The sequence below is a fragment of the Sinocyclocheilus anshuiensis genome, unplaced genomic scaffold (assembly GCF_001515605.1).
Source record: "Sinocyclocheilus anshuiensis isolate Anshui unplaced genomic scaffold, SAMN03320099.WGS_v1.1 scaffold453, whole genome shotgun sequence".
NCBI lineage: Eukaryota > Metazoa > Chordata > Actinopteri > Cypriniformes > Cyprinidae > Sinocyclocheilus > Sinocyclocheilus anshuiensis.
In genome coordinates this window covers 821,518-834,717 of record NW_015537979.1, presented here as the reverse complement: position 1 = coordinate 834,717, position 13,200 = coordinate 821,518, and the positions used below count along the sequence as shown (strand labels likewise).

The 13,200-nt window shown below is 33.5% G+C and overlaps 2 protein-coding genes across 8 annotated transcripts in view; both read right to left on the bottom strand.

Moving 5' to 3' along the window:
* The window catches only part of LOC107673044 (plakophilin-1-like), a 24,802-nt gene extending 16,422 nt beyond the window's left edge, over positions 1–8,380 (bottom strand). For both annotated transcript variants that reach the window (XM_016466481.1, XM_016466489.1), the window contains exons 1-2: positions 8,127–8,380; positions 5,154–5,269 (exon numbers count right to left, since the gene is read on the bottom strand). In XM_016466481.1, the coding sequence (XP_016321967.1) occupies positions 5,154–5,269; positions 8,127–8,304 (294 nt within the window). In that variant the 5' untranslated portion in view covers positions 8,305–8,380. The remainder of the gene's footprint in view (positions 1–5,153; positions 5,270–8,126) is intronic.
* Positions 8,381–10,690: 2,310 nt separating this feature from the next.
* The window catches only part of LOC107673059 (sphingomyelin phosphodiesterase 2-like), a 13,267-nt gene continuing 10,757 nt past the window's right edge, over positions 10,691–13,200 (bottom strand). For 5 of the 6 annotated variants that reach the window (XM_016466538.1, XM_016466529.1, XM_016466497.1 and 2 more), the window contains 6 exons: positions 13,089–13,178; positions 12,891–12,973; positions 12,673–12,805; positions 12,485–12,589; positions 11,593–11,746; positions 10,691–11,474 (listed from right to left, as the gene is read on the bottom strand). In XM_016466538.1, the coding sequence (XP_016322024.1) occupies positions 11,071–11,474; positions 11,593–11,746; positions 12,485–12,589; positions 12,673–12,805; positions 12,891–12,973; positions 13,089–13,178 (969 nt within the window). In that variant the 3' untranslated portion in view covers positions 10,691–11,070. The remainder of the gene's footprint in view (positions 11,475–11,592; positions 11,747–12,484; positions 12,590–12,672; positions 12,806–12,890; positions 12,974–13,088; positions 13,179–13,200) is intronic. The other variant, XM_016466520.1, reaches the window with a different exon arrangement.

Here is a 13,200-nt window from a genome sequence, read left to right as displayed (position 1 = left end):
TAAACTGCCAATGAAAAATTCTTCTGAACATTCATTAATCTTAGGTATTCCAATATTTAATAACACGTTGTTAAAATCGAAAGTTGCAACTGTGTTATTTAATGAGCTAACATGAACTAAGACTTGTATTTTTTAAACAAAGATTAATAACTTCTGTAGCAAATGTAGCTATTGCTCATTGTGAATGTTAATGCATTAACTAAGGTTAACTAATGAGGTCTTATTGTAAAGTGATACCTATTGGTCTTTATAGTTCTTTTGCACTTTAATCTGTGTAAAACTTTTAACTTTATACATTTTTTATGTATTACTTCATTGCATTTAAATGTTCAGTTATTTTTGTTATAAGAAAAAAAGTTATTAAACCTGTTATACTGTATTGACAGCACTTTTTTAAAACTAAATTTCAATATCGTGATAATACCGTATACCGTGATAAAAGCATTAGCGATTAATCGCAACATGAAAATTTGATACCGGCATATCCCTAATATGCATACAACTTCAGCTAAATCAGAAAATAATTATGAATTGCCCCTTAGTTTCTACACAAATTTTTATGGAAGCATATTTCTGCCACAAAATAAAAATACAAAAAAAGTTCATTTTGACTATCTCACAATTTCAAGTTTATCTCACAATTCAGACTTTTTTCTCAGAATTGTTTGTATCTTGAAATTCATACTTTTTTTCTCAGAATTGCGACCTCATATCTCACAATTCAGACTTTTTTTTTCAGAATTGCGACCACATATCTCACAATTCAGACTTTTTTTTTTCTTCTTCAGAATTGCGACCTCATATCTCACAATTCAGACTTTTTTTTTCAGAATTGCGACCACATATCTCACAATTCAGACTTTTTTTTTTCTTCTTCAGAATTGCGACCTCATATCTCACAATTCAGACTTTTTTTTTCAGAATTGCGACCACATATCTCACAATTCAGACTTTTTTTTCAGAATTGCGACCTCATATCTCACAATTCAGACTTTTTTTTCAGAATTGCGACCTCATATCTCACAATTCAGACTTTTTTTTCAGAATTGCGATCACATATCTCACAATTCCGTTTTTTTCTCAGAATTGTGACGTTATTTATTGCAATTCAGACATTTTCCCTCAGAATTGCGACTTTGTATCTCGCAACTGCGAGTTATAAACTTAGAATTCTGACTTTTTTTTCAGAATTTAGAGTTTTTATCTCACAGGTCAGTTTCTTTTCTCAGAATTGTGACTTTATATCTAGCAATTGTGAATTATCAATCATGAGATGTAAATGTGCAATTGCAAGAAAAAAAGCCCAAATTGTGAGATAAAAGGTTGCAATTACCTTTCTTATATTTTTATTCCATAACAGAAAAAAAAATAAAATTTTAGTATTATACCATTAATAACAAAATAAGTTTTTTATGCATTTCCTATCTTATTACTTTGGGTGTAGTTTGCTCCATGTAAAATCTTCATTGGTAAGCGATTTTACCAATTCTCTAGGATAACATCTACAATGCATTATGAGCTGTACTATCAAAACAATTTGACAGTTACATTATTCTAAACTCTAGTTGCATTATCTATTCTATTGTGCTGTTAACTGCATTTTGTCTGCTTTTCTTTCCCTTTTGATTTTACAAACTGAGTGCCAATCAAAATAATTTTCTGCGGTAATGGTAATGATAGAGCTTAAACATTTAACTCAGCATATTCCTTTGCCACAGCCATGCAGAGCGGGGCAAAAAAGAAAAAGGGAGGAGAAAATATTTGTTGACGTTAAATGTTGTGCATTCAGTTGAGCACTACAGTAATTTGGTTAATCTGCCAATTGCTAGAAGCAGCCAGATAGAAACCAACATGGACAGGTTGTGTGACATACCCAAATCCTGAAAAAAAAATGAATAAATAAAATAAAATGAACTACATTAAATATGGGTTGGCTTGCAACAAGGATCAACATGGTCTGTACTGGTTACAATATGTACTGTAAATGATTGGTTGCTGAGAACCCATCTAAATTCAAGAGATATTTAGAAAACAGCTATAATTCAATGTTAAACAAAGTCAGTTTACCTACATTATGTTAATACTAACACTGATATTAAACTACAAGAACTACTGACTTAAAGCCACTTCTCATTGTTTAATAAGCAGATGCTGTTTCTCAGGGATAGTGAATAATAAGTGAATAACTGTGTCTTGCACAGTGGTGCAGTAACTCCTTCACTCTGATCCAGCGGGGCACAGAGCTCTTGAGGTTCAGTTACAAAAATGATCAAGATGCAGAAAAAGAAAGAAAATCCGAGGCACAGGAAAGGACTCGCATAAAGTGCAAGTGAGTACATTGCTAGAAGGCAATCAGTTTGATTAAAAATACTTTTGGTTTAAAAATATGAACACACAGGGAACTGTGTCATGTATGTCTGCACTATGTTTGTACTTTCTTCTACACTGGAAGCTCCTGTCGTCAAGTCAAATTCCTTGTGTGTGTAAACATACTTGGTAACAAAGCTCTTCTGATTCTGATTCTGATTCTGATTCTGAACAAAATGAACCAAACTGTTCCAACAGCCTTCTTATTTTAATAAACTGCTTCAAATCATAATTCAGAAGACTGCTGAGTTCTGAGTGTGAGTGCTGCTAATTCACAAATGGTGTGCTTTACATATCTACTGCAAATGAAAGGCAAAGCTTAAAGAGTGACGAAAATTTTCAAGAAGGAGAAAAGGGAAAAAAAATGAGAGAGAGAGAGAGATTGTAAATTTATGTTCATCCACAATTTATCTGTCTACATTAATGTACATTATTGTCAACAATATCATGAATGCAAATACAATTTTGAAAAGGCTTATATTTCACATGCCATTTTTACATTTTAATGTCTATCCAAACATGCAAAAATGAATGTGGTGTACCTGGGTTTTTTAGTATCACCTAGATACTATTAGTTACTTTAATTAGTTTTTACTCTTATATTTTCTGTTTTCATTATAATTTTAGTTAAAGTTTTGGTAATTTTGTTTTGTGTTTTTGTCATTTGTATTAGCTTTTTTTTTATATGTCAATATAATTTTCATTCATTTTTATTTTAGTTATTTTAGTATAGCAAGCCTTGGCAACTAGCTGAAATAAAATGTCGGGTGGTTTTTTTTTGTATTTTATTTCAGTTAAAGTTTTGTTTCAAATTAACAAACTTGCTTGTTTTATGGTTTAATTTCTATGTAAACTATAATAACCCTGATGTGTATATTTTACTTGTAATTAAGAATGTGAATGGCTTACCCCATTTATTTGACATTGACAGTGCTACTGTTAAAGTTAATAAGTATTGACACATTTATCATAAATGCACAAAACCATTTCACAGCAACTACACTGTGATGCTTTGAAACACAAAACCTTCTTATACTTTCATGTTTCAATTCAAATTTATTCATAAAATCTGACACCATTCTTGACGCACTTATCTGGGAAAAAAAAAACAAAAGCCGGTCTGATCAAAGTTAAACTACAAAATGCTATAATCTAGTGATCTACCGATACTGATTTTTTTTTATAACCGATACCAATACCAATTATTTGCATGTTTATGTGCCCGATCGCCGATATGCAGAACCGATATTTAAAACATTTAAAACATTTTATTTATAAAAAGCATCAACAGCAACAACACTAATATTAACAATAAGAAAAATATTAAAAATATTAAAAATAAAAATATAGAATAATAGGCGTTTATCGGTGAATCCGATATCCGTTCGATATCCGATTATGGTAAAATGCTTACATATCGGGAAAAATATCGGTAAATCGATATATCGGTCGATCTCTACTATAATCTCATAATAAATGACCCTGTAGCAGATTTTATCTAGTATCTTGCAATAATAAACATATTATATCTTTTTAGAAGCTGTCATTCAATGAAGCATAATAAAACCCCCTCATTTCTTGAGCAACGTCTACAGAACAAATGCCAAACACCGAGTGACAGAGCTCATTCTTAGGTATTACGCTTTAATGTTTTTGCATAAACAAAATACTCTTGGTTTAAGAATAAACACACACAGGGGAAAAAAAATGAGCAAAAGTGTTCCACCAGCCTTTTTCTTCACAACAGCCACCAGCTTGTTTTAATAAACTGTTTCAAATCACAATACAGCAGACTGCTGAGTTCTGAGTGTGCTAATTCACAAACGCTGTGCCTTAAATATCTAGTGAAAAGGAAATGCAGTGCTAAAAAATTAATATCATAATAATGCCAGTCAAATTATAAACTAAAATGAAAACCAAAAATATACATTATGCATGAATAAAATACTGTAATGCAAAAAATAGCATTCTCTTTACTGTAATATATCTGGATTTTACTTTTTAATTTGTCTGTAATTCTTCAGACATTCTTCTGATTCTCTTTTCGATTGTTATTAGTGTAATAGATTGGTCCAAACACATGACAAATTAACAAATGAACTTTGTTAATGAATAAAGCTTAAAATTCTAATAATATACATGTTATTTCACAACAGGATAATGAGAATAGTGTGTGTGTGTGTGTGTGTGACTAATTTAAATGATAAATAATATATAGTCTATATATTTAGTCGTTAAGGGTAAATGTGACCTGGAAATGATTTTGTGAGATTCACTCAACAATAACTAGAAAAAATTTGGCTTGAAAATGGGGATGGAAAAACGGGAACCATGAAACAGCCTAATGTTATTAATAAACTTGCTTGTAAATGTCTTGCTTGTAATCCATTCATTAAAGAAAAACACATTATTTGATTAAATTTTCATTGCGTCCCTAAAGATTTTTAATGCACTCCTACATTTTTCAAATCAGGAGCACATTCATTGGGGGAAAAAAAAATTAAGCGTCAATGTCTGCCTATATCAAATTCAACAAAACTTTATTAGTTTATCAATTATGAAAAAATCCATCTAACAAAATTATTTTATTCCAATTTAGTAATACTGTGTACTTCTAAAATGGAGTCAATTTGTTAAGTACATTTCTTTGCTGAATATCAAAATACTTATATAAGTTATGTAGAGAATAAGCAATCATAAATAAGTGTTGTCCAGCAGTACAATATATATATATATATATATATATATAAATCATGCTGCTGAGCACATAGTGTGTGAGACTTTACCATTCTGCTGTGGCTTGCTGTCATGTTGGAGCCGCTAAATTTGAAGAGTGTGCCGTTCATATTTGTAGGCGAGAACTGGAATTTAGGCTCACTGTATTCTGTCGCCGATGCCGGAGCTACAGAAGATGCAAACAAAGTTACAAATGACATAATTATAATAATTCACTAGTGTCTACACTAGCTAATTAAACATGGCACCTTTAGTAAATGTCTAGTACACAGTCTAGTACACCAGTTTGGCTTTGTTTGTTTGTAGGGATGAAAATGTGAAAGTATATATAAATATGACTATAATAATAATAATAATAAATATAAATAATATTATTATTATTACTAAATAAAAAACAATAAAATAAGAAATGTTATTATAGTAAACAAATCAAGCATTTGAGAAAAAATATAGAATCATTTAATTTTATCTTACAGTGCTAACTGTAAATGTAAAATTACAATATTAATGTCTATTGCTGTCCTAATTTATTCATTTTAAAACGTTAAAACACCAAACGCTTATTTTAACAAACTCAATTTGAAACACTAGACATTTATTATAATAATCGCATTAAGCCATATCATGATTTTGGTTTTATTTCGATCAATTATGCAGCACTATCCAAATGTCTCACTTATATGCAATATAACTTTAATTTTCAAAAATGTTATAAAGAGACAAATAATTACTAATAAATAATTATCGTATATGTACTAACCCTTTATAATAGCATTAACAAACATCATTACATTAACATCATTAGTGTTAGCAGAGCGTCATGCTATCCTCTAAAACTACTTTAAACTACAAAAATTACTTTCTAATTCTTGTACAATTATACATGCAGTTTTACGACTACATGTTCATTGAGAAACTACATATTCAAATGCTATTAAAATGCACATTTTCTTTTAAATATTAACACAATTTTATCCAAACATTCGGTGCAGAAAGATTCATTTTTATGTTTTTTGTTTGTTTTTTTAATCAGCAACCCACATTCAGACAGGCTGAAATATCTTTAAACTTCATATATACTTGCACATGGAATATTGATTTGTTAAGAATTATAAGTCTGTTATTATAATCAAATCCAATCTGCAACTGTGTTGAACAAGACACATTATAATCTTATCATTCTCTTAGCAAAAATCACTGGGATATTAAATGCAATTCAATTAAATGCAAATCAGCAAACTTCTGAACTAGACAGCAGGTCACTTCTAAACACTGGCTGGATCCCAATATTGCGTCTGTGTCTCAAAGCTTATAGTGAGTGGCCTACCAAGACAGCATTTTGGGCAGCATAAGCTCACAAAATGATGTGGAGCTAGTACAGTACATTCCAGTTTTACAGTAGCAGTTCTATGATTTTTTACAATTGAGTCTGTATACTGCGACCTCACAGACACAATAATCACAAGTGTCTGTGTTACAGTCATCGCTTGTATATTTATAGATGATATGTAATAGTGTGATGGCCACAGAGTGCTACGCTGGTGCTTAGATTCCCAGCACGCACGGTGGCATGAATAAATGACGTGGTTGCATTTTTTTTTAAATGTGTGAACCCTTGTGAAAAAGAAGCGTTTAAATGCAAAAAATACAAGATTTACTTTGAAGCACATTTGAAATGTTTTAATAATATTTTGTCATGCTTTAAAGAAGTACACACATTTTGATCCCTTGACTAACATACTACAGCACATGCAAAGTACTGAATTATTTGTGTTATTACACATTGCATTTAAAGTTGATATATTTAAATGAAGTAAATGCAACTTCATCATTACAAATGTGTGATTAAATATATATATAAACATACGACATCATTTTAAATAGAATGGCATTAAAGCATATTCTAGTTGATCATAAACGCTTGTCAGTACATTCAGCAGTGCGCTTAAATCATATTTCAAAGACAATAGAAGTATGATGAATAGTATATGAATAGAATAGTAAGTATTATGAAATTATATGTAAAGATACCTAAATGGGTCTAAAAGCTTTTTAAGATTAATTTATTCTAAGAATAAATTTTCATTAAATTGTTCAATAAATAACATGTAATTAAGTGTTGGAAAACAGTTCACATTTAAGTATATTCTTTTAAAGTACATAATTTCCATAATTATTACTCTTTAAGTATGCTAAAGCGTACTTCTTTTTCACAAGCGAAAGTTTGTTCTGTTGCAGTTTTCGCTGTCATGTGTACTTACTTTGTGATCCAAGTTATTTTAATCAATAATTATGTTTTTGGAAAATTCAATATTGTTGACCTTTGTGTATTTGATGCTGAGTGTTTACAACTCATACTAAAAGTTCACTAGAGATAAATAAATAAATAGTGTTGCATGCCCAAAGGGATAAACAATTAACAATGTTTAATAAATAATAACTAGACGAGTCCCAATTGTTTATTAAAAACTGATATTATTAGTTATTCACTACACAGTACAATTGCTATGCAAGTTACAGTACGCTTATACTTGCTTCCAGCCAAACGGAACATTAATAAATCATGATGATTTCAAAACACAACTAAACTATATCCCACAATGTATGATTATCTTTACAGTAATTAGTTATGAAACAGTGACCAGGAATTTATTGACTTCACTGGAAACATTCTTAATTGTAAAATTAAACATTTCACTGCAACATACTTATACTGTATTTAGGATGCATGCAGCATTTTGGGACAAAATGTGAGTATGTCAGCCCCAACAATGCAGTCTATGTAGGCTTCTAGTTCTAGTTCCCTGTCAAAAACTCTTTATAATATTTATATTGATTACAAAAAAAATGAATGCAGCTTTGCTATAAAGACCGGCTTCAACTTGCTAATGAACAAAATGTTTTCAGATACTGCCAAACAAGCAAGTTTTTTTTTTTTTTTTTTTTTTAAGTTGTAAGATTTATTTCAGCCGTCTTTCTGGCATTATAGCTAACGCATGTGTGCATATAAACAGCGCACTTACATGTTGGCGACGGGATTGAGTCATTCTTGACCATCTTCGACTTGCTTCTCTTAATGGACTTCACCTGCTCCAGGACGCGCTGCTGCCCCGTCTGCTGTTTTTTGTCGGACGGCAGCACCAGAGAGGTGTCCTCCGTCGAGACGGTGCTCAGAGTCGAGCGAATCGGTTCGACAGTCATCGCTGCTCTCGGTGGTTCTGCCAAACCCGACGGGCCGTGCTTCGACAACACGAGTGTCCCGCGCGGCTGCTGATGTAGAGAGTTTGTGCGCTTCAGTGGGGAACCACACCTAAGGTCGCGCCCACTCGATGTGTCGCGCTGCGGACCAATCAAAGGCGCACATTCACATTTAAACCTGTCAATTACCTGGCGTTTCCTAGCAACCCGGTTTAATAGAGCAGTTGTTGTTCACGGGCATCTATCTATCTATCTATCTATCTTTGAATTATAAGTAGGGTCATAAAAAATGTGTTTTGTTTTTGTTTGGTACATATGATTGAAAATATTTGACTGAAATGTATTAAAGATTGAAAAGTTTCTTTCTATAGTAGAATATAGTTAGCAAACCTTTGTGTTCCCCTGAAACCTTGGGTTCAAGTTTTGGGAGGAAAACTTTTGTGTTCTCTCGCAGAATTCTTGCGTTCCAAAGAGAAACGTTGCATTCCCTCGCAAAAGAGCCGTTCCAAAGAGAAACGTTGCATTCCCTCACAAAAGAGCCGTTCCAGATAACTGAAATTACATTGATTATAATGTTCCAAATTTACATACCCTTGATTAAAGCAGTAGCCTATTATGAGTTGCATGTCTGCTTGCAGCATTTGTGTGATAGTTGTCTGTGAGTTAAAGAATTGTGGTTCAACTATTTCTGCCTATCTATAGAAACGTGTTTGTTATAGGCCGTCATGAAAGTGTGATATGCTGTTATTGGATAGTGTCATGTTCACATGCTCCAGTGGCTGAGCCCCGATAATGCATCTATTGACGGAATAAGGTTGCGCTGCTGAGGCGAGGCTCACGCAGCCTCTCCAGGAGAAATCAAAACATGCAACACTAAGAAACTCCGCATCCTGAGGTAAACATTCAAAATGGAAAGTTTTTATATTTAAAATGCAGTTAGTTAGGCAACATCACACAACGTTTTCACCATTACGACTGTTTAATAGTTCTATAAACTTAATTTCGTTGAAAAGTATCATTTCCACCATCATTTCTTGTTTGTATATTCAAAAATATTTAAAATAATCTCATAATATTATTTAATGCAGTTGTATTTTTCAGTGTAAATGATTTAATTTGGTAACGTATAGATAATCACTTTATTATAATTGAATTTATAGATCAAATGTAAGAATCTAAAATGAAAGTATTAATGAGATTAGTGGGAAAATGCCCTCTATAAAGGTAAAAAAATATGTTTTATATGTCACAGCTGATAGAAAACTGATGAGAATGTTGCTTCAGAATAAATCATATTTGCAAAAAACAAAACACATACACACACACACACACACACACATATATATATATATATAAGCTCGATACCATAGAGCCCCCCCACATAACAAATCACAATTTAACCCCTGCTTACCAGAACGACACAGTATAACTCTACACACTTCAGTGTATAAGTATAACAGTGCATCACCGTCCATGACTCAGTCTGCTGTGATGATCAAACACAGAAAGTGCTGTAACTCTATATTATAATTAGCCCTTCTTTTACAACCACACCCGGAAATACTTTTTTCTTGTACTGTCTTGTTATATAACAAAAGGGTTAAGATGTTCATTATTTTGTTTTAAATATTATTGTTATGGCAATGGTTTCCCAAACTACTTAACTAAAAACCTACTAGAAGCCAAAATCTTTACTTGTGTTAATTGCTATTGAAGTCTGATGTAGCATTATTTGGCTTGGCATAAAATATCAATGTGTCCCGCAGTATGAAATGCTAAATTAGATTAAAAACAAACAAACAAAACAAAACAAAAAACTATTACAATATTTTTGTATAATTATTATGCATGGATTTATGACATATTACAGTCTTCAAATGTTATGAAAATGAAAGTTGTTGTTGCTGACTGTTTAGAATTTCTTTGGAACAAAATGAAAGCTAAAAATAAAAATAGCTTGCTAACCACAGAAAACAAATGTCGGCTAAAAGGATACACACTACTTATATTCAGAAACTAAACTGTTATTGTTCACTCTTCAGTTCCACAAACCAGATATTAATTCATCACACAAATTTAATTTCATAACAATGGCTGCAATATATGTTTTTTAGCATAACTTTTTTTTTTTTTTTTTAAATGTTACATCTATGGTAAATATTCCATTCAATAAAGAATGGATCTTAAACTTTTTATTTATTTATTATTATTATATATTTTTTAAATTTATGATGAACTTCAGAACTTCTACTGACCCTTTCACCATTTATGCTCTTGCATACAAGAGCAAGAGCGCTTCCTTGTGGAAAGGGAGGGAATTAAGCCACCCTACAGTAAATATGAAAATGCTTCAGAATAGTGATTTATTTATTCATGATTAAGATGAAATGACAGTGTTTATTAGTTGCCTAAAATGTGGTCTAATACTTCAACAACAACCATTAAAAAAACTGACTTAAGTCTCTTTTGAATTACATTAAAATATCAGTAAGCACACTGTATCTTTACAGACATAGACAAGCACAGAATTAAATAACTTCCCTCAAGCAAATAAACAGGACTTTCCATTCAAGTGTTGAAGATGTTCAGTTCGCTGAAATGGAAAAGAGCAGCAGCTCTGTGATGATTAATCTGTCTATTCACTGAGTTGAGGTAGGTATAGCCTCAGAGCACTGATCTCGGGTCAGCTCTTCAAGTTATATCCTAACAGCTATTATGTAACACTGAGGTACAGAAACCTGATCCAGGACCAGCTCTTACGGGTCAACCTTATTCCTCCTGTTTAAAAGGACTCAGCGGCTGGAGATCCGGAGAGCCATCTGAGGATGGGGATGCAGAGAGCCGACATCCTGTCAGCTTAGTCTGGAGGTCATTAGAGGTCAGCATCATCTGGTCTTCAGTCTCTTTCAGGACTTTGATGTGTGCGGTGAAGAGCAGGTAGAGCAGAGCTCCAGAGAGGAGCAGGCTCATGCACACAGCTCCCAGAAGCCCCAGCGTGCTGAAGGAGCAGAAGCAGGGCAGGAAGGCCAAAGCCAGCGGCAGCAGCAGTGACAGCAGCCCGCCGAACATCAGATGCATGGCTTTGTCCCGCAGGGCCTCTGTCTGACACAGACCTTCCTTCACCACTGCACGCGCCTCTGCCACCACGTCCATCTGCTCTGATACAGCCAGTGCTGGAGGAATATAAGGTGATGCAGAGTAAAAATGAATTCAACCTACAGTTTGCTTTTAACATCCAATAGCATGTGCATATGTACTGCATTGCAGCAGGGTTTCCTTGGTTATCCTCACCGTCACTCGATCCATGCTGTCTGCTGTCCTCTGAGCGCAGCAGGGACAGTTCAGCAGTCAGAGCCTCATGGTCAGAATAAGGAAAGGGTTTATCAGCCACTGGACCCTTGGTGGTGGAAAGAGTCTCACACTTCATGCTCACTCTCTGAGAGCCCTGCACAAGAAAAAGAAGAAACACAAACACTAATGTTGAGTATGTCATATGGAAAAGAGCAGCGTGAAAACTTTAAAAGTTTGTGGTTGGTAAGATTTATAAATGTTTTTGAAAGTCGTCTCTTCAAAAATACTGTAAAAACAGTAATATTGTGAAATATTATTATAATTGTTCTCTGTTGTAATATATTATAAAATAAAGCAATAAGCCCCAAGAAGCCGTGGTTTACAGTGAATTTAGAACAGCTAAGGGGCGCTGTTATAAATTCACTGTAAACCACGGCTTCACGGGGCTTATTGCTTTTATAAAACGGTTATATATTCTCCGTTTTATAATGTAATTTATTCTTATGATGCAAAGCTGAATTTTCAGTATCATTACTCCAGTCTTCAGTGTCACGTGATCCTTCAGAAATCATTCTGATATGCTGATTTGCTGCTCAAGAAACATATTCATATTATTATCAATGTTGAAAACAGTTCAGCTGCTTCATATTTTTGTGAAAACTGTAATACATTTTATTTCAGGATTCTTTGATGAATAGAGGGTTCAAAAGAAGAGCAATTATTTGAAATAGAAATCTTTCATAACATTATAAACATCTTTACTGCCACTTTTGATCACTTTAATGCATCCTTGCTGAATAAAAGTATTAATTTCTTAAAAAATAAAAAACGCACTGACCCCAAACTTTTGAATGTAGTCTATATATTTGAATTTCTTTCGAGATTATTTTACCTTCATGAGAATATAGTCAATCCTGATGCCCGTCTCGAAAGGAACAAGATCTTGCTTCTTTGTGAAGTGATTGTCTGCTATTAGCGTGTGACCATCTTCACAGCCCTGCAGAGAGCAACACACAGTGACGATTCCAATCAAAACTGAACACACAAACTGGATAAACATGTAAAAGGAAGTGTGCTCACATCAAACGTGTCTGTTTCAGTGTAGCAGTCTCTGAGCCCAGTGTGGGATCTGAGGAGTCGGTTTCCCAGGTCCTGAGGGTGCATGTTCAGATCCCCTCCCAGAACCACCAGATCTGCTCCGCAGGACGTGTGGCTAAAGAGGCCATACGGTATGAGTTTACCAAAAGCATGTGACCTCCTTTCTCTACAGCACACTTAGAAAACACACTTGTTCTTACCGCACAAACTGCAGTAGTTCCCATGACTGCACTATTCTGTGGGTCAGGTATTCATCTTGAGCTCTGGAGTACTCTGCATGTAACTGAGAGGAAAGCAGTATCATTACTGAAGGTGCGTCGTCTCCAGTTGCTCATAAATAAACCCAAGTGAACATGAAGAACACACCTCGAGACCTATTAAAGCCAGATCGGACTTACATGAGTAACGTAGACGTGTGCCTTTAATCCAAAAATGTCTACAATGACCAACCCAACTGCTTTGCCTCCAAACCAGTCACCATGGTACAGCTGAGATGAACACACACACACA